Source organism: Mytilus edulis, chromosome 2, assembly GCF_963676685.1.
Source record: "Mytilus edulis chromosome 2, xbMytEdul2.2, whole genome shotgun sequence".
NCBI classification, from domain to species: domain Eukaryota; kingdom Metazoa; phylum Mollusca; class Bivalvia; order Mytilida; family Mytilidae; genus Mytilus; species Mytilus edulis.
Window position 1 is genome coordinate 90,119,471 of NC_092345.1, and position 27,514 is coordinate 90,146,984.

General features: G+C 30.9%; 2 protein-coding genes across 5 annotated transcripts; one reads left to right on the forward strand and one right to left on the reverse strand.

Moving 5' to 3' along the window:
• Positions 1-629: 629 nt before the first annotated feature.
• LOC139513372 (kinetochore protein Spc25-like) lies at positions 630-10,839 on the reverse strand. 3 transcript variants are annotated; one of them, XM_071301785.1, is made up of 7 exons: positions 10,737-10,839; positions 6,217-6,374; positions 4,982-5,047; positions 4,160-4,306; positions 3,528-3,632; positions 1,629-1,730; positions 630-1,224 (listed from the first exon to the last, which is right to left on the reverse strand). In XM_071301785.1, the coding sequence occupies exons 2-7, from the start codon at positions 6,362-6,364 to the stop codon at positions 1,097-1,099; spliced, it is 696 nt and encodes a 231-aa protein (XP_071157886.1). In that variant the 5' UTR covers positions 6,365-6,374; positions 10,737-10,839; the 3' UTR covers positions 630-1,096. The 3 variants fall into 3 exon arrangements, with proteins under 3 accessions (XP_071157886.1, XP_071157887.1, XP_071157888.1); XM_071301786.1 differs by lacking the exon at positions 10,737-10,839 and adding an exon at positions 10,626-10,721 and having other exon boundaries at positions 1,073-1,224; XM_071301787.1 differs by lacking the exon at positions 10,737-10,839 and adding an exon at positions 10,658-10,719 and having other exon boundaries at positions 1,073-1,224.
• Positions 6,095-25,552, forward strand: LOC139513373 (ras-related protein Rab-18A-like). 2 transcript variants are annotated; one of them, XM_071301789.1, is made up of 7 exons: positions 6,095-6,832; positions 15,219-15,313; positions 16,600-16,661; positions 17,440-17,512; positions 17,750-17,868; positions 21,905-22,030; positions 22,820-25,552. In XM_071301789.1, the coding sequence occupies exons 2-7, from the start codon at positions 15,238-15,240 to the stop codon at positions 22,925-22,927; spliced, it is 564 nt and encodes a 187-aa protein (XP_071157890.1). In that variant the 5' UTR covers positions 6,095-6,832; positions 15,219-15,237; the 3' UTR covers positions 22,928-25,552. The 2 variants fall into 2 exon arrangements, with proteins under 2 accessions (XP_071157890.1, XP_071157889.1); XM_071301788.1 differs by lacking the exon at positions 6,095-6,832 and adding an exon at positions 13,382-13,593 and having other exon boundaries at positions 15,258-15,313.
• Positions 25,553-27,514: the final 1,962 nt, after the last annotated feature.

Consider the following 27,514-nt stretch of genomic DNA (forward strand, 5'->3'; position numbering starts at 1 on the left):
TGTTCACTGATTCATAAAATGAGCTGAGGTCGAATGAAAACCCTCTAGTGGGCATGAGTATATTGCAAGGTATGCACATACTTAAAAAAGTTATCCTATTAATCATACTGTGAATTCAGAAATTATCATGTGTATTTATTATTGTGATTTTGTCATTTTAGACAAAAACATGATCTTTATTTTTGCGATATTGAGAAAAGTTGTGTTTAATTCAGACAATTTTTTTAAAAATTATTGAGATTATAACCCTGTCACATTTTTCGCAATAATAAAAACATCGCAATAATTTCTGAATTGACATTAAAATAAGAAAGAAATAAACATTGCAAAAAATCTGAACTTTTTCTTCAAGTGGTCACTTAACCATAAAAATGAAAACAAGGGCCATGGACATATGACAGACGGGAACTTTGTAACATAAGGCATCTATATACTAAGTATGAAGCATCAAGGTTTTCCGCCTTCTAAATTATAAATTTTTAAAAAGTGAACCAACGCAGCTGCTGGATCACTATCCCTATGTTGAGCTTTCTGGGGCAGAAGTTGCAGGCTTGACAAAAATGCTCCTTGTATTGTTCAACCTGGTATCTTTAGGTTAAAAATGTGTTGTAAATTCTAAACCATCTGAACTGATTACAAAAAACAGATTTATTTCATAAAAACAAGAGTACATATCTAATGTTTACAAATGTCAATACAGTCATGAAAGTATGAAAGGGAAAAAAGTTTCAAGTAGAGGATTGTATTCAACTTTCACATTCATTGCCTACTGATCAAGTTCTCTCTGAATCTTTCAGAACTTCAAACATTTCTTCAAATGGTTTCGTTCCTTCCATCTTTTTTTACAACAATACATAAGGGTTAATTAATTTACATTTTTTATCAAGGACTTCAAAATATTCATTAGTAAATCATGATTGCAAATCAACCCAATTTTACTTTCATAATTAAAAAATGCATTTAAAAAATAAAAATTGATTGCGACTGACATAATACCCCAATCTCATCGAAGTTTGATACAAGGTTTGTCTGTTATCAACACTACTATTGTATGCAGGCCATAAAACATGTAGATTTTAGTAAAATTAAATATTTATTATCTCGATGCAAGTCTTTGCTTAAATCTTTTTCTCATTGCAACAACAAAGGATCGTAAGTTATTTGTCTGGTTTAATTTGTCCACAAGTTGATCTAAATCTGGCACTGATGGTTCACAATCTGAAACTATAAAAAATAAATCAGTTAGTAATGCATCTTGTCAATGATAGAAAACATATTTAGTAGTAAGGAACATAATAACATACAAGAACTGAATTAAGTATTTTGTCCCTAACTATAACTAAAAATGATGACATGAAAATGAAATATTAATATGTGTCCTTTTGGGTGCCTTGAAGTTGAAAATGTTAAAATTGCTCTCCCATTCCGATGTTCATGTATTATGATTTAATTTATATGGAAGTTTTAAATCAACTTTATCATATCTAGATCAAGTTCAAAATCCAGTGTTAATAAAAAATTTAGGCTGAACTAAATGCTGCTGACGATGATAAAATCTAGAATTGATATGTCTTGATTTAACATTACAACATAAATCTTGCAGGCTGACAAAAACATTAACTACTTACCTATATATTTCCTGTCTTCCTGAGACAGTTTTGTGAAGAAGTAACAAGTTAAGTCAGGATTTTTTCTGTCAAGTGAGCTAAATATAAACTGTATTCTTCCACCTATAAAAAAATATACTGATGTATTTTCCTTAAAGAATTAAACACAATCTAACGGTTATTACGGCGTTTTGCATTTGCGCCGATCTGCATTTCATTTGCGCCGATTTTTTCTTTCATTTGCGCCGATTTTTTTTTTCATTTGCGCCGATTTTTTTTACAGGTAAATTACAGGTGAATATGTATAAGAAGATGTGGTATGAGTGCCAATAAGAGAACTCTCCATCCAAGTCATGTTATTTTTCATTTGTCATTATAGACCTCTTCCGTTAGCCACTTGTACAAATTTAATGAATTATCAATCATAACATGTATATAACTGTTGTCCCCTGCTCACCACGGGGAAGTGGAATGAGGCCTACCAGACTTTTTCCTTGCCCGTACCCGTAGTTCTTTAGCCTCTGTCTTTCGGACATCTGCCACACGGTTATGCTCGTTCTGTGTTTTGACAATAGAATCCGTGGTGACTCTGGTTTAACATGATTTTATGGTACATTAGTAAGATATGTTTTTTATGTTTCACCTTCTGATATGTATGGCCCTCGATGATTAAAGAATTGACTCCTCGGCTCGTTTCAGTGTGCAATATGTCCATCAAAGTTCCAGAACAATATGAATCAAAATTAACACATAAATGAACAAAATTTATAACCAGATTTTACCAATGGTATAGTACAGTACATGTACAATTATTAACTTACCTGTAAATCTAATTAGGAGCAAATATAAAATCGGCGCAAATGAAAAAATGAAATCGGCGCAAATGAAAGAATGAATATTTTCAAAATCGGCGCAAATGTCATACGCCCGGTTATTATGTACACATTCATATAATATATCAAAATATATGGCTATTAATTTATTAGTTCCTTTTTGACATTTATACATACATGGCTTTCAAAATTCAGGTTTCAGCATTCCTGATAAAGGTAAACATAGCAATATGCTTTGGAAGCACAAAATTTATGAAAATGACAAAATAATTCATGCAATGCATTCCTAGTGTTATTTTTATACAGTTATAGTTGTTCTTGGAAATTGCTTTTGAAATTTTGGAATCCTCTGGTTTTATAAATGTAGTGCTACTAAAAATTTTGCCTATCAACCCTTAATTTAATTATATACAGCATAAGAGGCAATTTTTAAAAATTTTATCAAATCCTTATTATTTCTATATAGTTATGGAAGCCATGTTAAATGTATGAAATATTTAGAGGACAACATTTCAAATTCTGGACAACTCATCAATGGCTTAAATCTCACAAAACAGGAATTCAGACATTTTTTTTTTTTGTCTACTCAGTTCTGTTATTAATGTAATTTCAATTTATAGCAGTATTTTAAACCGAGCAGCCAACATGCTTAATAAGTTATAATAGATTATTTTCATATTACCAACTTTTGTCTAAGTAGTATGTACTTTTCGAGAGCTTACCTACTCTATGGTTAACATTCTGGTGATCAAGATCAAGTAAGAGCAAAATTAAACTGTTTTATGATGATTTTGTTGTGTATAGAAAACATTAATCAGTTTATTTTTTACCTCCAAATTGCACCGATTGTAAACAAGATATAATTTATTTTACTTGCTCTTGCTTGACTGAGTACCAGAATGTCATACCCAGTGAGAAGGTGACATGTTGAAAAATTATATAAGCCAGAGTCAAAAGCTGGTTATATGAAAAAAGCCTATTGCAAGCTCTCTACATGCTTATCCAGCCATATTGATTTTTCTTGTGTTCCTTGATACATGTGATATGTATATTTTTTTTAAAATATAAAGTTTCTTATGAAACCAACCTGGTGTCTTTTTCATCTGCATATCTAGGCTTTCTGTATAAATATCAGCCTGTGACTGTAAATCTGCATGTTCTTGGTCCAAGTCTGTTGATGTAGTTTTCAGAGCTGCAATACACATACATAGACATATTAGCAGAACACCAATGTAAGGTACTTATCTGTTACATTGTAGCTACATTTAACATTTTAGCAGTGTCCTCCCCAGATATTTTATATAGCATCCTGGTAAAAAAGGAAATTTGAGATATCATCTTGTTTCTTAAAAATTATAGCATCACATCCATAACACAATCTATAAGAAAGTCAATTCAGATATATATATATAGCATCATATCACCATGATGCTAAAAAAAGCCGTCGAGAACACTGTTTAGAGTGAACCTTAGTCAGAAATTTTAGCTTTCTAGTTTCAGTGAGATGTAATATGATGATCAATTTTGAAACAGTCCTTAGTTTGGCCTTAACAAAAAGGAACAAGTCTGCTATAAAAGGGGTGCAATTGGTTCTCAAAAGAATACCTACAACATGTAGATAAAATTTATTGCCGAAACTAGCAAAGATGTTGTCTAAAGAAAATTTACAGCTTAAATCCTTTATATCATTTGGCAAATTATTCCAAATGGCATCTCTACCTTCTTGGTTGTAATGAATGGTTTGTTGTGCTTGTTGTATTTCCATAGAAACTGTTTCGTTGTAATTTTCAACTTTAGCATTTTCTTTGCATAACTGTTCTAATTCTTGTTTAAGGAAGGCTAGCTTAACAGTTTTCTCTTGTAGTGCTGAAATAAAAATCATCTTAAAATAACTATTGTGTATTGTCAATCAAAAACAAGACAAGAAAATATGATATGTTAGGTTCATATTAACACTCATTTAAGGTACTACTTTTTACAAATTGTGACATGGTACATGCATATGGGATCCTGATTACAAGTTCAACCAGCCACATTCTGTATGTATGTGCCTGTCCCAAGTCAGGAGCCTGTAATTAAGTGGTTGTCGTTTGTTGATGTGCTACATATTTGTTTTTTGTTAATTTGTTTTACATAAATTAGGCCATTAGAATTCTCGCTTGAATTGTTTTACATTTGTAATTTTTGGCCTTTTAAAGATGACTATGTAGTATGGGCTTTGCTCATTGTTGAAGGCTGTACGGTGACCTATAGTTTTTAATTTTTGTGTCATTTGGTCTCTTGTGGAGAGTTGTCTCATTGGCAATCATACCTCATCTTCTTTTTTTATATTGACTAATTAGCACTCATTCCACATCCTATATTTATATAAACATTATGATTATCTAAAACTCAACCATCTGAAGTAATAGGAACACAGTAGCTTATCTCTGTCTACAACTTTTTGACACAAGCAAGACAAAAAGCTGTTTTTTACATATTATAAAATGCTGTTAATTTTTTAAATATTTATCCATATATAAAAATCATGAGATAACTTACCTTTTTCATTTAAACAAGTGTTTTTTCTCAGGTTTTCTATACTTTCTTGATGCTGTAGTAAAGTATCTAAAATTATATAATATTAATTGATATACGTACATGTACATAAGTAAAATGTATATATGATATAAAAGGTGGTGACCGCAAATTCATCTCTTTAGAACCATATGCATTCTGAAAGGATAGAATTGTAAAATACTTTTGCGAGATTTAAAAGTTTTATTTGGCAGGGAAAATACCAGAGCCTTATATATTATATTTTATTTTGACATTAAAAAAGCAAAATAAGTAACTAAACCAATTTGGTGTGGCCACTTGGTGTGGCCTAATCATGCTAATTGATGAATCATTTTAGAAAATAAAATATGAAAAAAATAAACAAAATTCAATATTTCAAAAATACTAAACCTTGCATAAAGTTCTGTTTGCTTCAATATCTTAACCCTTTCACCGATTGCTGCCCAGACAGAAGCTACTCTGAGACGATGGCGTCCCTGGCTACTATTACTCTAGTTGGAAATATTCATAATAAATGTCAATAAAAACTTGTTTATAGTTATTTGTGTATTTATTTTATTCACTAAGACCCTGTTCACAGTTTTGTTCATGTTTTGACAATTTTTTCTTCATAAAATATCAAAATTTTCAAATTTTCGTCATTATCAAGGTGAAATTCTCAAAATTCGACTCTTTCACCCCAAATCGTAATTTTTTAACCCAAAACGGCAAAATTTTGAAAAATTTTATGAGGCTGTACAAATTCCTCACACTGATCGATGTCCATTCCAACTGTTTTGTACATAAAACGACATTTTATGTCAAAAAAGTATACTAGTTTGGCTTCAATTCTTCCATATTCTTTCAAAAAAAATGTTCCCTCATTTCAAATTCTCGCAAATTCCGTAAATTTCCTCTGATTTTGACACGGTTTTCAACAAACGGAACCGGCATGTTTACACTTTCATCCGGGTTATCCATCAAAGAAAGATAACCCACGTTTGCACTGTTTGAGCGGGAAACATAAAAGAGGTATTCCGATCCCGGTAAAACGGGACTCATCGTCAGCTGTCTGAAGCGTGAATCCCGGTAAACCGGGACTCGTCGGCGAAAGGGTTAATGAGTTGACTATCATGTCTATCAAATATAAAAATAAGATTTGCATGGAATGATTGCCAATGGCAATGAGACAACATTCCACTAAAACCAAAGGACAAAGATGTTAATATAAGTTTAACCACTATATTTTGTGCAGTTTGCTCTGTGAAGTTTTGCCTGTCGGCTCCTCAACTGCTCATAATGATCTATTGTCCAGTCTTTGACAAACTTCTCCCTAGTCTGAGCCAAATTTGTCTTCAAAGAATTCAGTTCTTCTGCAAGTGACATTGTTCAAGTTCTGAAAAAGTAGATCGAATTGTTGAAATAAAAAAAGATAGAAGCAAACTATAATATTAAATTACTGAAATCATGTTTTGTGTGCCTGATAGTGATATAAATGTACATATACTTTGAGTATTTACAAATACTACTGATGCAGTTAACTTAAAACGTGCACTTTTGTAATTTCATGCCATAAATTGAAATAGAAAACTGGGATTTTCCTGAACACAGGGACTATACCAAACTTTTCCTGACTTGTGTCAACCTGTTGACGTTAAATAGTTATCATGATTGTATTATTTTATGCAAGTAGCGTCTGTATATGGAATATATAATTCACAATTGATACCATATTCCTGGGCTTGTATACACCTTATCGCTATTTGTCCGCCATTACTGGATATCACACAGGTTACCTAAAATTTTGACGTCATAAAACAAAATATCTGACGCCACAATGTAAAAGTGATTGTTGTATGACGTCAAATGGCTGGGTCATGATTTCCTTGATAGAGGGTTGCTGCTATAAACTAGGAAGTTTTAAAACCAAGAGTTTCAAATGGTGAAGTTGAAATCATCCTGAAGAAAATTTTACGGACACCATCACTAGTAGGTTGACTGTTATAAATGGAATAACCGTTTAACAGGTGTCTGAGTAGTCCAAATAATTATGACGTCTGGCAACGGTACCTCGAATGAACGAATAACACTGTTATTATCCGAATAACACATGTAATGACCGAATAACTCTTCAAATATCAATATTAACACATTTGAGTGACTTTTAAAGATATATTATTGAATAAAATTATAAAAGAAGTGTATTTTATAACCTAAAAATGATTTAAAAGTTGCAGGTAAGTTAATATTGATCATTATAAATTTATGGATATCGGTGTGTACTTCCAAGATGGCGACCAAGGAAATCGTATTGAATGAATAAAAGAAAGATAGCATATGCCTTCAAAGGAAAACGCTATGAAAATATAGTATTAAATAATTTACTGTATATACAGAGAATTGTCTAAGAGAGGGAAGAAAGATACCAAAGGGACAGTCAAACTCATAAATCTAATAATTGTTTTTCAGAAAGGATTTGAAACTTTAATCAGTACATCAAAGCAATGCAATTACTCCAATCACTAATTACTTTTCATAACAATTTACTCAACATTAAATAAAATGTAATTAAGAATTTTCACGTTGAATGCACCATTCAATGCAGTTGTTGTGATCGTTGGGTTCACAGTGCTTGTGAACCAATGGATGATGCATTGTTATTGGCCTGGTCAGATGTGTCTCTAAAGTTCCTGTGTAAGGACTGCTGCTTTACAGACAACAAGTATGACCTGGCCAAGGCCCTAGAAAGGTAAGTATTTTTTTAAGTATATTTCAGACATACCGTTTATTATAAGGTATACAAATGTGAAATTGGGTTTTTATATTATTAATAGAGAACAAAACATGGTACTAGAAGAATAAAATAAAATATTTAATTTCAAAGAAGACAATCTTTCACTTAGTTTATAATATTTCATGTAATACTAAAAAATCAGAAATAAAAGTAATAAAAGGAAACTCAATTAATATTCTTCTAAAATTAGTATTTACGTTTTTTTTATTGCTACTTTCCTTTATTTTCATACATTGAATAAGTTCCAATAGTGAAATGTTCAGTACGAATTATATAATTTAAAAGTGATAATGAGTTAATTAGTCCCAATAAACAAAATAATCATTACCTAACACTTCTGTTATATTGTTAATTTGATTGTTGTTTACTGACACGTGCCCATTACATAATTAACCATTAAGAGATAATGAAATGTTTTCAGGTTGAACTGGATGAATATATGTTTTATATATATACATAGTTATATAGACTTGATGACTAGATTCTGTAATTTAAGCGAAGTTGAAACCGAAAAACATTTTCTAATGACATGTGACTTGTACAATGATTTAAGATTTGAAATTTTTTATGAAGCTTCAAAACATATTGCTAACTTTCAAAATATTAGTATGGACGAAAAATTTATTGAAATTATGAATTGTGATACGATCCAACAACTATTATGCAAACAACTGCATAAATTTTTCACTCGAAGAAAACTGTATCTAGATAGTTGATCTAAAACTTTTGTAAACAACCTTTTATCAAAGAATTAATATTTAAAAGTAAACAGCATATTTTTATTAACTAATTTATCTTGTTTAGTATTTTAAATGACAAGTCTATAAATTTAATTATGGAAATGCTCTGTCAATCACATGATTTTTAATATTTCTTTTCTTTTTTTCTTTTTTTTTTTAAACCTGCAAATTTGCTTTTGTTAGCCAGTATTTTAAAAAGAATATTAATGAAACATTTCAATGCAATTTTTAAATGGTTATTTGCATACATGTTTATAACTTTGTAATATATTTTTACAGTGTCTCATAAGTCAATTTGTTTGGCTGGGTGTTGATTATTTTAAATATTGTATATGTTTTACTGTATATTGTTCAGCTGTTAATCGATACGTGACACTTTAATAAAAAATTAATTTATTATTATATTTTTTAACAATTCTAAATAAAGTATTTTCGCGGACTATGACAGATAAGCCCGTGCCTTGTGCAGGATATTTTAATAGTTATAAATTTGTTACAATAAATTCTAAATAAAGTATTTTCGCGGACTATGACAGATAAGCCCATGCCTTGTGCAGGATATCTTAATAGTTATAATTTGTTTACAATAAATTCTAAATAAAGTATTTTCGCGGACTATGACAGATAAGCCCGTGCCTTGTGCAGGATATCTTAGTAGTTGTAATTTTATAGTTTTAAAGGGGCTTGGTTAACATCCATTTCTAAATTAAAAATATAATAATGTGATAAAGATAATATTTTTTTTAATAACTAAAATTAAAACAAAAATTAATTTAAACAGTTTACTATTCCATATTTTATTTTAAAAAAGGCCCACCCTCACATTGTTCATTGCCATGAATTGGCGTGAGGGCTCCACTTTGGTGGTCTAAGATGAACACGTTGAGGGATTGTATGCTATCTTTCTTTTATTCATTCAATACGATTTCCTTGGTCGCCATCTTGGAAGTACACTCCGATATCCATAAATTTATAATGCTCAATATTAACTTACCTGCAACTTTTAAATCATTTTTAGGTTATAAAATACATTTCTATTAAAATTTTATTCAATAATATATCTTTAAAAGTCACTCAAATGTGTTAATATTGATATTTGAAGAGTTATTCGGTCATTACATGTGTTATTCGGATAATAACACTGTTATTCGGTCATTCGTGTTACCCCGTCTGGCAAGGCTATTTTAATTTTTTTTCTGGGACGCCTTCCTACGACCGATCTTAAAATTTTATATTCTCTGGAAGTACATTTCTTTAGTAATTGTGGGAAAACATCTTGAAACAAAATAAATGTTTGCCCACCTCAAAGGGAATCGTACCTTATTTTATCTTTTCTTTTGGATATTTCTGGATATATTTTAGATCAATAAGCACAAAAAAGGTAGGACTTTATAACTACATAAAAATTTCTAACCGGCCATGAAAATTTCATGTCAAAATTAGGTGTCAAAGTTCCCCCCAAAATTTGCTCTCAAAACTCCAGACGTAAAAAATGGCTTCAGCGTTATGACGTCGTAGGAAGGCGTCCCAGAAAAAAATTAAAATAGCCTTGCCAGACGTCATAATTATTTGGACTAGTGTCTGAGGTGATATTGGATATGTTTGTTATGTCTTGACTGCAATTCCATTCCCTTTTAATGAATACGACCTATGGATAAAGACTATAACAGTGTTTGTAATAATACACCTTATCGCTATTCCCGGCTGACCCGTCCGCTTGAACTTTTGACGTCAACAACAATCACTTTTCCATTGTGGCGTCAGACATTTTGTTTTATGACGTCAAAATTTTACGGGAACCTGTGTGATTTCCAGCAATGGCGGACAAATAGCGATAAGGTGTATATGAGCAACATGATTTGGTGCCACATGTGGAACGTGATATCACCCCAGTTTTGGTGTGGTTCGTGTTGCTCAGTCTTTTGTTTTCTATGTTGTGTCGTTGGTACTATTATTTGTCTGTTTATCTTTTTTTATTTTTCGGCCATGGCTTTGACAGTTTATTTATTAACTGTGAGTTTGAATGTCTTTGGCAAATGTCTGGTATCTTTCGCCCCTCTTTTATACTGTTTTCGTGGACAATAGGGGGTAAAACCAAGTCGGACGTCAGTACCCTCGTTTGTATTTTATGGACCCCGTGATTACTATGTAATTGAACAGTTGAAGTATATCGAAATAATCAAATAGTGTTCATATTGTTTGCTTTTGACTACCAGGCTGATACCTTTAATACTTTGTTTATTTTGAAAGTCCCGCAATACCATTGACCAATTAAAATTCTCGTAACAAGCTTTACTTTCAACGTCGGATAATACTAAAACCCGATAAGTCAATATTTAACATAGGACAATAACGTAAACGCGTATCTAGCTATTACCTTCTTCTTCTCTGGATCTTTACACCTTTTATAGGGTAACCATACTTTGTATGTCGGACAGTTCCACCACCAAAAAAATAATTGAAGAATAAATTAACAATCGTAACACAACAACATTATATACACTGTATACATTTTTTAAGTCTTTATGTGTTTTTATAAAGGAGGTTTACATGTTTTATTTTGACTTTTACATAGGAAGTTTACAGTTTAAGTCTTTTAACATACAATTAAAGGAAAAATTATGATTTTTACTTTTAGCAGTTATTTTTCATATATTTTTTTATTTTTGGTTTACTGATCAATATTTGATATAATATTTACAGATTAGGTCACATATTCACTTTTTAGATAATTCACTTTTTAGATAATTTACAAAATGAAAAAAGACAAGATTTTGGTCTTTGATCTTTAGGAATTCGCCTTTATATCTTTAAAGATAATTTGACATTAATTTATTCACTGTGTATTATGAGAACAATTAGAAAGATGATGTTTTTACAACTATTTACAGTTAATTCACAGAATATTTATGAACTGAAACTCTTAAGATTTAATGAGAATGATTATACTGTTAAAAATAGTATTAAGTAGACTAAATTTTCAAAATGTTTTGTTTAAATTTTACATTGCTGTCCTCCCATCCTTGCCCCCACTCTTAGGCAGCCTTTTTCTTTGCTTGTAATTAAATAAGTAAACAGCTAAAATTACAATATTTGAGACACATATAATCGTTTAAAAACATTTATCAGTCAAAAGTATAAATAACTAAAAGGACATTTAGAATGATATAGGATAAAAACGATAAAAAAAATAAAAATATTGAGCATCCATTTGAAATGAAATCATATTTAAACATGTAGTTGTAATTATTTCTAAAATCTGTCAGTGACAGTCTAATGGTATGTATGCATTAGAGTAAAATCTCATATTTTTTTTAACTGTGTGTTTTAAAGAAAACTAAAAGTTAAAAATCTCATTGCATCATAAATTTGATAAAATATTATACAATATAACAACATGAACAAAGTCGTCAACCACATAGCTTCAAAAATCATAAATAATTCAATTAAACTTGCTTTTGAAATAATAGTCACTCAGTTATTTGAATTGCATCTGTGTAAACAAAATAGTTTTTTACTTGGATTCCGCTTACCTAACGCCACCAAAATAACATATATTTTCTAGTTTTCCAATCTAATTAAAATATAGATCTCTGATTACGTTACACTAGAATCATACTACATAGGAAATTTATAACGTAATCAGAGATCTATAGTTTATATGTAGCATAACGTAATCAGAGATCTATAGTTTATATGTAGCATAACGTAATCAGAGATGCATGATGACTTGTTTAATTAAATCATTTGTCTATAATTGGTTTGTTTATTCAACAATTGTCTGATGATTATGAACTAATTAAGGTACCGTAATGCCACTCGTAATCATTTAATTCAATCAATCTTTTTTGAAGTTGACAAACTTGAATAGTTGTGTTTAAATAAAGAAAACTTTCCAATTGCCTCCCTAAACACCTATACATTTCATGACTGCAACACCATCGACATTTTCAAATTTTTAATCTTTATCTTCGAGGAAATTACCAATAGGCATGCTCGGTCATTATACGAAGTTTTTGCAAGACTTGCAATACTCTTGCACCCTTTTTGTACGCTCGAGCCTCCTTATATATAAAGGTAGATCATAGGTATATATTTCTTGAGATAGAATTTTCTTATACTTTGCCAAAATGAAGATTTATAACTTTTTTTTCTTCTTCAAATATATAATAAAAAGTATGGGTCACCGTGCTATTTTTTAAGTTATGAGTCGTTGAAAATGACCTGAATTTGTATTCTTCAGTATTGAAGCCTTGTTGACCTTAAAGAAGAAGAAGATGAGAGACATATATATTGTTCATGAAAAAAACACATAATATAATTATGTGTGCATAAAAAAATCTATGAGATAAAATTTGGAAATAAATTGAGAAGATAGGTTTTATAATATGTTTTACAAAAATAAAAAGGAAAAAATGGTGTCACCGAACTTGTTTTCTACAAGTAAAAATTAAAAATTTCCATATCAGTCCGGTAAGAAGTCCATTAATTACTAGTCTTGTAATGGACTTCTGGTCCAGTATAATTTTTTTACTTTATAAATGCCTTATTTGAAAAAAAATGTTCTAAAACCACAAAGTTTTATATTTGTTTTAATATTTTGTATTATGCAATAAATCACCAAAGATTTCTTCACATAAAGAAATAGTCTAACCAATAAATTGAAAATCTGTCTCCAAATTTGCAGATTTAGGCAAATAACTAAACCGATTTTGTACTGGGATTGTACAATCCAAGATGACGGTATCATCTACCATCTACACGAATAAGATGAGACTATTAGACTATGGCTATAAAATGTATCTACGAAATAAATAGACCTTCGAAGTTAAAATCCGTTGTCTTACTATAGTTTGATGTTATGATACAGTGGTTTTTAGATACATCTTATAACCCCATAACTGGTGACGAATTATACAAAACAAAGAAATTGTGTCATTGCCTGGAATAGCGAGCCAAGAATAGCTAGACATAAACACGAAAAACTGGCACTTAAGGTTCAATAATCTGATAATGGAACAAGACGTTTTGACTACATTGAAGATCTTAATCATTGGAGAAAGTGGAGTGGGAAAATCAAGGTCTGATATCGACAGTCATAGTGATTTTTTAAAACTGTTTACATATCAGTCATATGGTCATTAAGACATTATTGATATCGAAAGTTTTCTCTTTCTCTCTCAAAATGTTTATTTTCAATACCAGAAGGTTGGCAATAAATCCAGCTTTTTAGAGTACTGCCTACTCCAGTGTGAATACTAGGGAAAAACCTTGTTTTATCAATTCTACTAAGTACTTGGCAATAGTCCATATATATATATATATCTTCGCTAGCCAAAAGTATGTTCTGCTCCTCTTCTCTCCACCCTTGGTGGATTGGGATAGAATATTGGAGATGCAAAGTAATGATTTTCATAACCATTGGTTCAAGTGGTAACTGGCTTTAGCCAATCAAAAAGCGCCTATAACATGATTACATGAAAATGAAGGTAAACAATTGCCACATACTAATTAGCTGCAAGAAATCTTTACCACTCGAAACATACAACAATATTAAGTGACAATTTAAATGTTCTTACTCATCTTATAGAAGTTCCTGTGTATTTTTCTGTTCCAATGTTGGAATGTTATATCATATATTTTTCATTTGTAAACTCTAGACACTACCGTGTTTCACCTCCACATTGAAAAGAGTTCAAGTGCTACCATTGGTCAAGAATAATACATTCAGAATGGGTGTGACTTTAATCAACCAATAGATAGTGTAACATTGTTATCATAAATGTTGGCTTAATCTGCCAAGGGTGGAGAGAAGGGGAGTGAATCGTAATCCTTGGCTAGCAAAGATGGTCCATACAGGCCATTAAGAAAAAAATCTGGCCTGAATCTTTTAACCTTAAGGTTTACTAGAAGAAAAAAATATGGATGTATTTATATTTACATTTTGTATACCACAAAACTATTATTAAAGGCCGGTAAAAAATCATGAAAAGCACAAACAAATATTTAATAGGTCAGTGTTTAAATATTATTTACACTTAATGTTGATTTGACATTGGTTTGACAACATTGCAACAATTAATGTTTTTGATGATTTAATGTGCTTTAGATATACAAATGTTCACCTGTTTGAACATGTTGAAGAAATTTTATTTAAACATCTACATGTATAAGCAAAAGGACACAAGTATAAGTATTATATATACCATGCTATTTACGAGTTAACATATGTAAACGACGAATCAGCAGGATGAGTTTGTTTTTTTAAAATATGTTAATGAGTAAGGTGTGGTGTATAGGTCTTGTAACATCATTCAAAAGTGCCTGGTGATTTTTTTCCAAATATAAATACAGTGGGAGTGTCGTTCTAGCCCGCTGCTTAGCATGCGCACGAGAAAAACGATCCAGTTTGGAATACTGCACATCAGATATGACAAAAAGTTATTTTTCTGAATAGAGTGACTCAGGTTCCTCTAAGGCACATACCATTTGATTTTTTGGGGGCCTGTTAATTTTTAGAACAGATTATTTCGGCTCTAATTTGTCATAAAAAAATTCTTTAAAAAAAGATTTTCCAAACAAAATTGTATTGCAACAAAATTAAAATAAAAATATTCTGGCTCAGGTATAAACAGCCCTTTTCCTATATAAATGTACCTACATGTATATAATAATATGTATACATTTATTCACTCAGAAAAGGTAGTGCTTTATGATACTGATCAATGATTACCTCTATTTTCAGTTTGTTGTTGCGTTTTACAGATGATACATTTGACCCTGAACAAGCAGCAACTATTGGTAAGAATAAAGTTGGCAATAGACAATACAACAAATTTCACATCTTAAAGTATGATTTTTTTATAGCCCTGAAATAAAAAATGTGTTTATCATATATAATAAAATAAGTTCATGAAGTTAGTTAATGTTTTAATTTTCCATTTATGTTTTATTCTTTTTCTAAACTAAAACGTTTGTTGTGTATAAACATAAATTTGTAATAAAAGTACCAATCAAAATGTTATGAAAGTTATGAGCCTTGGATAATGAATTACATTACATATATTTGAAAATTACCTTAGATGTACATCATGCAGTATATATGATCTAGTAAGTACTCTCTGATCAACCCTTGTAAAGTACTCATCACAGCCATAGATTTAGAATTTCTAAAATCAAGTATTTAAACTAGCTGTGCTTTTATAATACAGATGTTATCACTGTTATGCCATAGCAACATGATGAAATGTAAACCTTACATTTATTGATGAATTCTGATGATTAAATAAATATGCAAGGTTTATAATAACAATATCTAATAGGAATTAAGTGTTTGTAGATAAAAAAAAGAATTAAACCTGTGTGAGGAGGGTAAGGAAATCCTGCTCCACATGTTCAATTGTGTTGCTCAAGGTTAATCGAAGTTGTACAAACTCATGCTAACAATATGATTGTTTCCTTGATAGTTGGTGTTTAATGAGAAAATTGATAAATTTGTATAAATAAACCAATTTTTCAAGACGTTTCGGCCATTGGCCTTCTTCAGTTCTTTATTTTTCCTCTCAACTACATGGCTGACATTGCATTTGTATTTCCTTTTCAATCATTGAAAAGATGTTATAGATAAATGTCCTTGGAAACGTCATGACGTCAATGTCACGTCATAATACTTTAACGTCACAATACTTTTGTATGAATTAAAGTTAAATTATATAAGTTTTAATCAATTAAAGTCATTCCTTTTTAACGTTAACTCCAAATGGTCTAATTGTATTTAGTTTTTGCATCCATTGTGTCTCAATATATCTCCTGTAATTTGCGTATTTATCATAAATTTGTTGCAGAACCTGAACTGTGATGTCCTCTTTACAATGATCCTCTTGGTTAAAATGTTCCGCCACAGCTGTATCTCTATCATGTCCGATATCTGCAAGATGCTCTTTTATTCTTTCGTTGAGTGATCTTAAAATTGATAAACTTAAAACACTAAAGATTACCACTGCTATCATGCTGGAACATCTGACAGCTTAAGCAGTTTTAACAACAAGAAAAAAAAAATGCATCTGAAATCTTATCTTTTATCATAGGTGTTGATTTTAAAGTGAAGACACTGCAGGTTGAAGGAAACAGAGCTAAACTTGCCATCTGGGTAAATAAAAACTTATATTTCTGTTTTATTTGCCTTTCCTCTGCCTTTAATGATTGTCGGTAAAGTTGTAGGTACATTATTTATGATCAAATTACAAAGAAGAAGATATACTCAGTTTTATATGTATAAATAGGACATTGTGTACAGTACAAATGTTATTGTTTTATATACAATGTCTTTTTTCTGAATATTGTTTAAAATGAATGCAAATTATATTTAGTTGATTCTATTATACTTTTTGTTATGTATAACTGGATTCAACACAATTGCACAAATAGGCTGTAAATCAATATTATACAGTTTAACAAAAATTAATCTGTTTCGCTGTTGTATGATGTAGGAAAGAAAAAGGTTTTATCCTGCTAATTCCAATTGGTTCTATTAGTTGTGTCATGATGAGCAAGATGATTAATAGACACATATTTACTACTTTAAATTCAGAAATAATAGCGATATTTTTATCATAGCGAAAAATGCAACAGGGGTATGATCGCAATAATCTTAACTCGCATTTTGATTTTTTTTAATGATTTAAACAGGATTTTTCTTAATATCGCAAAAATATAAATCACACTTTGTAAGTCTAAAATGACAAAATTGCAATAATACATGCACACAATAATTTCTGAATTTACAGTATCTAGTTTAGTAAACAGACCTCCACTAAATGAATAGAGGAAGTTCTAATCAAAGGTATTGTAACTATTGTTTGTATGGGACTTTTATTTTAATAGTTATAATTATCATTATTAAAACTTTTTATTAATTCCTAATTTAGGATACAGCAGGACAAGAAAGATTCAGGACTCTCACACCAAGTTACTACAGAGGAGCCCAAGGGGTAATTCTTGGTAAGTACACTAAGATGCAATGTACTGATGAGTTTCCATAGAAACATAGATGTAGTTCACATTGCATTTTGGAAAACCTATACTTTTACAGAATTATTTTTTTGATATAAATTTTTCTATCAGGATTGTACTCATCTATACTTTTTTGTTAACATGAAACCTATACTTTCAACAATGAGGCATCATCCAGAGTCCATTATTGTTTATCCAATAAATCTATTTCTATTTCTGTTTTAGTTTATGATGTAAGCAGTCGACAGTCCTTTAGTAAACTTGAAACCTGGTTAAGTGAATTGGAAACATTTTCTACTAAACATGACATCATAAAAATGCTGGTTGGAAATAAGATTGATATGGTAAGTCATTTGATCTCTGGAACGTTTGAGCCTGTTTTTGCCCCTATTTTTGCCCTAATTCCTGTATGTTTGGGGCAATTACCCCGAAACTCAATCATAGCTTTCCCTTTGTGATATGGAACCTTGTGGAACAATTTCAGAGAGATTCATACACTTTCACACAAGTTATTGTCTGGAAACTACCAAAATGCTTGTTTTTTACCCCTCTTTGGCCCTTAATTCCTAAACTGTTGGCCCTATTACCCCCTCAAATAAATCCCAAATGTCTACTTGTAGTATTAAACATTGTGGTACAATTTCAGAGCAATCGAAATACTAAAAAACACAAGTTATTATCCTGAAACTAGAAAAATGCTTGTTTTGGGCCCATAATTCCTTAATCAGTTGGAACCATCATCCCCAAAATTAATCATAACCTTCCTTTTGTGGTTTGGAACCGTCCAAAAATAAATTCATAGAGATCCATTCACTTAAACTTAATTTATTGTCTGGAAACCAAATGTGTCTTTGGATGACGACGCAGACGAGGACACCATAGCATTATACGAACCCAAACATTTGTTTGCAGTGCCAGTGGTATAAAAACTGGAGTTATCTTCCTTTGTCTAGAATAGCTGTTGAATTAACAACAACCAACGCAATATTTAATTTTACTTCCCACTGATAAATTGAAGCAATCTTTACCATTCAGTGCTTTCAAGCACTTTGATTAAAATGCCTTCCCTGGGTGCCATGTATGTTTTGATGGAACAGCCCTTATGAGTCTATGTTCTTAATATTAATATAGAAACTCATACTGAATAGTATTCTTCATATCATCACATATCATCACACATTTCTCCAATACTACTTAACATAGAATGGTTTTATTTTTGGTAAGCAGCTCAATAGTGATTTATAATGAGTTATAAAGGGTATGCCTATTTTGCTTTCTTGTTATTTTACAATATTAGGTGAGTTAGTTGTATAAGATAAATAAAATAAAAGCTAAGATATTTAGTACTTAGTACAATACAATAATTGTAAAATAAAATTACATTAGAGTACGCCATTTCAGAATCTTTTAATGCATTGTGGATGAAAAGTACACCAAAATATTTTAATTGGTTAAGGAACAATATAATGTAAGGTCGTCAGTCCAAAATCCCTTGTACGTACACAAAAATGTCAAGAATAATCATTTTACGCATAGGCCTTTAGTTTCTGAAACAGCAAATTGTAAGATAAAATTTTTAACCGGATTTTTGTGACAAAAATGTCGGTTATTGATTTGGGGATGTACGGCGGGCGGGCGGGCGGTCGGGCGGGCGGCCGGGCGGGCGGCAATCAAATGTTGTCCGTGCATTAACTCATGAACCGTTCAACCAAAGCTTTTAAAATTTTAATATGTTATTCCTGACAACTATACGAAGGTCAAGTTCAATAATGGCGATTTTGACTTTTACCGTTCAGGAGTTATGGTTCTTGAAAGATTGAAAAATGGAGTTGTCCGTGCATTTACGCATGAACTGTTCTACCAAAGCTTCCCAAATTTTAATATGTTGTTACTAATGAAAGAATGGAGGTCAAGTTCAATAATGACGAATTTGACTTTTACCGTTTAGGAGTTATGGTTCTTGAAAGATTGAAAAATGGTTTTTCCCGTCGTGTCTGTGCATTTTCTCATGAACCATTCAACCAAAGCTTTTGAAATTTTAATATGTTGTTACTGATGACAAAATAGAGGTCAAGTTCAATAATGACGATTTTGACTTTTACCGTTCAGGAGTTATGGTTCTTGAAAGATCGTAAAATAGCGTTTCCATTCAGGTTGCATTTACTCATGAACCATTCAATCTAAGCTTTTCAAATTTTAATATGTTGATACTGATGACAAAATGGAGGTCAAATTTGAAATTGACGATTTTCACTTTCACCATTCATCAGTAATGGTTCTTGTGATATTGCCAGGACACAAATAAATGTTAATAAATCCGGTTTGCTGTCGTTGTGACAGCCTCTTGTTGTTAATGATACTGTAAACCGGGAAATTTTCGCGGTAGTTTTATTTTCGCTTTTTTCACGGTAGCAGTTGGTACGCGAAAATAAAACTACTGCGAATATTTAACTGGAAAAATTTTGTTTCCTACCTATATCAAAGTATAGTCATGAACAAAATCTACTCAAAGCACATGGTCTGAAAATAGTATATGTCTACGACATATGTATACCAACAACTTTTTAATGGACACTACTTTACCTTTGATTCTAAAAGTTTATATACAAAGACATTTGGTAATAAAATATTTATTAATAATAATAACAAATGGATTAAAAATTATCTCAAGTCTAATTCGGACACTGATAGAATTGTTATAAAAACAACACACATTACAGTTAGGTAAAGTACACCTGTAAATCGTTAAATACCTATTAACACATTGTAGCTGTCACATAGATCAAAGGATTTATTGATTAACTTTTATCCCTGCGGCTTCGAAAGCGCTACGAATAAGGTCATTCTTCGTTTCTAATTGTTTTTGTGTTTTCACTAGCCAGCGGGCGTGCAGTGGTTTAATAACGCTTAATCTCATGTCAATTTCAAATTTGTGTAGAGCATCTAAAACGGATGCATGTCTATGAGCACTAATCACATCAAATATCGCTAAAGCAGGCTGTTTTAAGGGTAAATCAAATTCATCACGTTTATCCGTTACATACGGCAAAAGCAAATGTTCTATGTAATGCAACATAGTGTCAGTATTGCTCCAATGATTTTCCAAATGGTAAATATTCCATGACTTAGGAAACCCATATTTTGGATGACATTGTTCAGTTGTCCTGGCATAAATAATCTTTGGAGGAAGAAGAACACCAGACTTAGATATTGTTAACAACGCAGTGATTTGACGTTTATCATTTATGCCAACAATATTAACCTGCTTACTGCCTTTAGCGTCTATTGTCCAGTCACCACTGGGAATAAGATTTACCACAGTTTGGTCCCAATTGAAAATTAAATTATCTGGAATATTATTTTCCTCAACATATTTTTCAATTCTATCAATTTAATCCTGTTTTGTTTTTTCAAAGTCTTCTGGTTGGAACCTTGCTGCCTTCGTTCCCTTACGTTTTGTATATCCCAAACGATGTAACACAGATTCAGCCCATGTCTTCATTAAATCTAAGATTTCTAAAAGTTCAGAATCATGATATTTGAGTATTCCATTAGCAGACAAAATAACTATTTGATTATTAACTATCCCTCCGAAATCTTGTATGCTTTTTATGTAATCCAACAATTCTGCATCATACTTCCCAAGAAGAAGAGGTCTACCACGATCTTTTTTAGGAAGTTCGGCTGCATTTTCAAATTGTTTATGTAATCCACGTCTCATTTATGAAGACTTTATGCTCCAAATAGTTGATTCATTCACAGGACATCCAAGATTAGTTGTAAATTTCCTTGCAGTATTTTGCACACCATTTTCAATAGCATATTTTGCCATTTTAGCACGAACCTCTGGTGAATAATTATTGTAATTTCCCCGTTTACGTTTTGTGACACCTTCACCAACAGGTGAATTGTCTACCAAGATATTTTCAACTTCTGTATTTGCACTTTAAAATGCTGGATTGTCCGTTTTCGGAAGTAAAGGAGGCCTCCGTGATGAAGTTTTAATCAGAAATTTATACATCTTTCCACTACGATAGCTTAAGAAACAACTAATGAATTTAGATTTTATTTTTATTTACAAATGAAAACTATTCACTCATCCAAACAAGTTATTGATTGATATCAGATTAAGTTACTACCGACATACAATATAATATAGTTCACTTATTAATGGTACACAAACAAGTATGCAGTTTTAAAATTTAAAGATATTTTTTCGGGACATCGGAAAACCGCGAATTTAAAACGACGCGAATCTAGATTGACTTGGCAAATCACGAAATAAAGACGGCGCGAAAATTTCCCAGTTTACAGTAGTTGATAAGATATTTATCTACCATATTTGATTTTTCATGGATATCAGTTATAATTAAATTTCAGGATAAAAGAGAAGTAAGTAAAGAGGATGGATTAAAGTTTGCCAGAAAACACCATATGTTGTTCATCGAGGCCAGTGCCAAAACTAAAGAAGGTGTACAATGTGCATTCGAAGAATTGGTAGAAAAGGTGAGAATAAGTATTATTGTCTTTGTGATGATAAGTACATATTTATGAAATTTTTAATTTTATGGGAAAAACTGAGGTTTCTAAAATGTTACATAAAATAATAGTTTATAGATGGTGTTTTTGGTTTAAAAAGGTGCCTTTGATACTTTGGAGTTTTCAATACTGGTATGATGAATGAACTTAAAAAAATGTTGTCATTCTGTTCCCAAGTTCCGTACTACTGAACAGGTCAGAATGACATCATATTTAGTCAGTAGCATGACAAGTTCCGTACTACTGAACAGAATGACATCATATTTAGTCAGTAGCATGACAGTGGTGAGCTTTAAATTTTGTGCACGTAAAGGATCTATTTCCTTTTACAGATACTTTGAAGTTTGAATATGTGTTTTAACTGTTCTTAACATTTTGTTTTAAGTGTTCTTAATATTTTGTTTTAATGTTCTTGACATTTTGTTTTAAATGTTCTTAACATTTTTGAAAACTTTTCTTAAGTACAATAACAGAATGTCAGCAGCTTGGCAGTAATGAGTTGAAACATGAGATCTTTTTCAGAATTTTCAGACAACTACATCCTGTTTGCCAATATTTTTATAAGAGTTGGTGTATGTTTAACACTTCAATGCATGAATGCATTATTGTTGATATCAGCTTGTCCATCTAGTACACAGCAGAATACGTTCATGTGACAATAGTACATTATAAAAAATGCATATAGTACCGGTATTTGCTGTTTGACATTAAGCAGCTTTCAGTGTAGCATGTAACAGATATGCCTTTTCCTTTCAGATTATACAGACGCCAGGACTTTGGGAATCAGATAGAAGAGGTTTGACATTAGAACGAGATGGAAACACACAACCAGCAGCATGTGGAGGTTACTGCTCTGTCATATGAACTTAAACATTATACATTGAAACCTTTGGTTGTTATGATTAATATTTTATAAAAAAATCTCAAGGTGCTTTCATATTTATAAAAGATCGATTAAGTTTGGTTGACGTTGAAGTATTACAATGTTTTTGTTGTTGTATTTAGATCTATAGAAGATCATGTATTAAACCTGAAGTAAATTATAAGCATCTGTTAATTTTGAGTGTTAAAAATGGGATGCATAACAAATCACAGTTTTAGTTACTTGGAGTGAAAATTTTAGATATCAATTTTGAAATTTGTTCTACAAGTGTAGTTAATAAAAACTGGTACTAGTATATGACTAGTAAAAAATATCATACGTGTAGGTGTCTTAAAATATTCTAAACAATAAATCTTTTATGAATTATTATACATTTTGTATAACACAATGATCAGTGGTGTTTCAAAACTAAAAGTGAAGAGAGAAAAAGTCATGACAAATCATTTGAATAAAATAATATAGTTCTTCATATACTTAAATTACTTTTAAAAGTGAATGATCTACAGTCATTTAATTTTGTATAAAGATGCACATTACAAAAGACAGTCATTTTGAAATTCGTTTCATATTTGATGTATTTCAAAAGCCATTATAAGATACTAAATGACCTACAATAATTTAATAATTTTCATTAGTAATGACTAAAAACAAATTGTTTTAATTCAGTATACTTGTATATAGAAATAAGGTAATACATATCCATGGTATATGCATGAAATATTTGCCACTGAATATCAATAAATCATAGCTGTGTATTTAAATTTATTAGGGGGTGAAGTAATAACAGTCAGGTTCTACCTTCAGGAAGAAATATAAATGAATTTAAGACCAAAGTGATATGTATTTCAGATATTAAACCCCCATCCCCTTTTCTATATGATTTTAACTGGATTACACTTTCTATATTGAAAAATGGGTTTTAATTAATTTTTGTTATGCTGAATTATAATTTATTTGTTGATTTTTGAATATAATATTTTATATACAAGCATAGCATAATATTTATGCACATTATATATACTGATAGTTTTGTAGTTCTTTGATTTTTAGTCCTCTTGTTAGTGATGGGTTTTATTATGCATTTAAAATACTATAAGTTCAGAAATCATTGCCAGGTTTTTATCTATGTGAATAATGTTGTGACTGGGTGGGTATTGCAGTAGTAAGAACTGGCATTCTGATATTGGATACTTATATTTGTATGCAGATTTTCATGAAAAATCACGGTTATTAGTCTCTTCTTCAAAAATCACAATAAAAATGCATGCAATATTTTCTGAATTTATATTAACAATTATCATTGTTTTTAATTTGTTGATTGTGTATATTATTGTACATGTATATATTTTATTTCAAATGTTATGGGCATACATATATATGAACCAATAATGTCATTGTAAAGTTGATTGCTGTATTTGAACCTTATGTTAGACTGCATATTTTAAAACCCCCTAGAGTGAACCCTTAACCATTAACTGAGTTTCAGAAATAAATACATGTATTGAAATTCATGAAAATGCAATACATTTGTTTTTATTGACCACAAGAAGACAGAACATCCAAATAGGTGATCTAATAATAACTTATCACTTAAAAATTCTTTGCAGCACTGGCAAATTTAACATGCACACTAATACATTTGTTATGTTGATAGATAATAAACCTGTTTGATAATTTCAAAGCCAATTGGCTCAGTAATACATTTTGTCATTTTATTGATCATATCATGAAAGCAACGAGAGAAGAAACACTGGCTTTTTAATGCACTCTACTCTTGTAGATCTGTTTCTTGGAGTATATTTGGGGATATTTTCTCCTCACATTACATTGTACTAGGAATAGCATTCAAAAGTTACCTAGACACATTGTCAAAATTTTGATGATATTATTTAAGATTGATATAGACATTGTTATAGGCACTTAAATTTTCCAACAAATTACTGGAATAGTTATAAGCAACTGATGGTGTTCTTGGTTACAAAGCAGTGGCAAAATTAGTGACAAAAATAATGATAGCAAGAGCCAAGTCTTGATAGCCAATTTAAAAAAGTCTCTGATAGTATACTTAAGGTGAAACGATTTGAAACTTAGGGGCATCAATCACGGCTTTTAAACCAACTTCAATGCTCCTTTATCTAAAAATATCTTTTGAGCAAGGAGGGGATTTGCCAAGTTAAACTCCTACGATCCTTTAGTTGATAAGAAAAGGAAAGAATTAATGAAAGGTTGGACTTCAAAGCCTGAATATTCTTTCACATTGTATAAGATTATGGTTCAGTGTTTATGTTATGTAAAGCAACAGAAAAATAGGTATTTTCAGAACTTATTTAAGGTTTTTATTTTCATGAAAAAAACGACTGGGTGAGAATTGCAAAAATATTAACTCTGCATTCTGTATGAAATCGCAATTGTTAATGCACACAATAATTTCTGAATTTGCAGTACACTTTGTACTGAAGATATGCTGTAGTAAGAAATTTTTTATTTGTATGATAATGCATTTTTTGTAAATTTATTTAAAAATCTCATGAGTGGTGAAAAATTGCTTTATCTATAATGTATGTAAACAGAATCATGAGAAGGTATAATTAAAATTTGGAAACTGCTGTGTGTGTGTTGTCTTTCATTTTTTCCCAGTAGAAGACAATATTTTTTATCATCATAGTTAATTTTATAACAAGGGAAGAAACAAACTGATTGGACAATTTTTATCACAACTTAAGGATTTTGTATTAAAATATGCATAATGAGCAATAAATTGAATTCTGGAACAAAGAAAGTAAAAAAAAAAACTGAGAATAGAAAGGGAAAATGTGACAAAGATACAACTAATGACAAAAGTAGCAGAAATAGCTCATAGCCACCAATGAGTCTTCAACACAGCAAGAAAATTCAGAACCCAGGAGCGGGCTTTAACTGGCCCCTCAACAAATGTGTGTACTGTATCAGAGAAAATGGATGTCAACCTAAACTCCAAAACAAATGAATCAACCAAAACTTAAAAAAAAAAAAAAAAAACAAGACCAGAGGTTCCTGACTTGGGACAAGTGAATAAATTTGGGGAGGTTAAACATGTTCTGTGACTGTGAGATCTCAACCCTCCCCCTTTACCTCTAGCCAATGTAGAAATTAATTGCTTCGCTGAGCGCAGCCTGATACAACTACAGAGGTCGAACCCTGAACAGTTGGGGAAAATTTTGACACAATATTCAAGCTTGTTACTGTCTGAATTTGGATTGTGATCAAATTTATGATATAATATAGGTTACTGACACACAAAAGAATGTGGTCAAAGATATTATAAATCTATTGTGCAATACTTTGCAATTGAAGGTTTTTTCTTTCTTCTTGAAACTTTTCAAATATTTGAAATTTGAAAAATTTTGGAAAAAAAATATGAACCCTTAAAAAAATTGAAACCCCCACCCCAATTTGTTAATCCTGGGAGCAATTAGCTCAAAACTCAATCCAAGCCTTTTTAGTATGTAACCTTGTTGTACAATTTCAAAGAGATCCATTCACTTACACTATAGTTATTGTCTAGAAACTAGAAAAATGCCTTTTTGACCTTTTTTGGGACCCTTATTCCTGCATTTTTGGGGCAATTGCCCTCAAACTCAATCCCAGACTTCCCTTTGTGATATGGAACCTTGGTGTACCATGTCAGAGAGATCTATGCACACACACACAAGTTATTGCCCAGAAACTAAAAAAAAAATTGTTTTTGACCCTAAACTGTTGGCACCATAACCCTCAAAATGAATTCCAACCTTCTACCTGTGGTATTAAACATTGTGGTACAATTTCAGAGCAATCAACAGTTGAGACCATCATCCACAAAATCAATCCCAACCTTCCTTTTGTGGTATTGAACCTTCTTAAAAAATTTCATAGAAATCCATTCATTTAAACTAAAGTTATTGTCTGGAAACCAAATGTGTCTTCGGAAGACAATGACATCAAACAATCCCAAAAATGTGTTTGCAGTCATATAAAAACAGACATACATCAATACACACAGTACAATTCAGTTAAAAGAAGTCTGAGTCAGATGTAAGAACAGTAAAAGAAGAAATTAAGCAAAATGACAATGATCGACATAAATAAAGGACTGCTAGCAGTTACTAACCTGCCAGCTCCAGCCCTCAATTAAACTGAACGAAAGATTATGTCTTCATCATATGAAATCAAGCAAAATTCCAACCCACTAGGGGTTTAGTATCATACAATCATATAATATATAAGAATTTAAGTGACCTCACTTTATTATAGTATTTTTCTGATTTTGAGATCTGTTGAAGAGCATGATTATTTCTTTAAAAATAACCTATAAAACATAACCATGTGTCTTGTGTTTCAAAAGGTAAAAGACCTGAATGCTTCTTACATTGTATACAAGTGCTTTATGTAACCATGTTTCTGTGAGTCCATTGTCAGATACCCTGTTTTCAGGCTTGAGCAGCTTTATAATAAACAGCTGCGCTATGTGCGCATGATACGCCTGACGTCTTGTGTGGAAGTTTTATGCAATAATCATAAATAGTTTCTGAGAAAGTTTTAAGCAATTA

What these genes read in the sequence shown, in the direction of transcription:
- LOC139513372 (XM_071301785.1), bottom strand. Translation starts at nt 6,364, where the DNA reads ATGTCACTTGCAGAAGAACTGAATTCTTTGAAGACAAATTTGGCTCAG. An exon ending in CACTTGTTTAAATGAAAAAG is followed by an intron (nt 4,307 to 4,981) that starts GTAAGTTATCTC and finishes TTTTTATTTCAG; the next exon opens with CACTACAAGAGAAAACTGTT. An exon ending in GGAAGACAGGAAATATATAG is followed by an intron (nt 1,225 to 1,628) that starts GTAAGTAGTTAA and finishes TATTTTTTATAG; the next exon opens with TTTCAGATTGTGAACCATCA.
- LOC139513373 (XM_071301788.1), top strand. Translation starts at nt 13,526, where the DNA reads ATGGAACAAGACGTTTTGACTACATTGAAGATCTTAATCATTGGAGAA. An exon ending in GAGCTAAACTTGCCATCTGG is followed by an intron (nt 16,662 to 17,439) that starts GTAAATAAAAAC and finishes TTCCTAATTTAG; the next exon opens with GATACAGCAGGACAAGAAAG. An exon ending in AGCCCAAGGGGTAATTCTTG is followed by an intron (nt 17,513 to 17,749) that starts GTAAGTACACTA and finishes TTTCTGTTTTAG; the next exon opens with TTTATGATGTAAGCAGTCGA.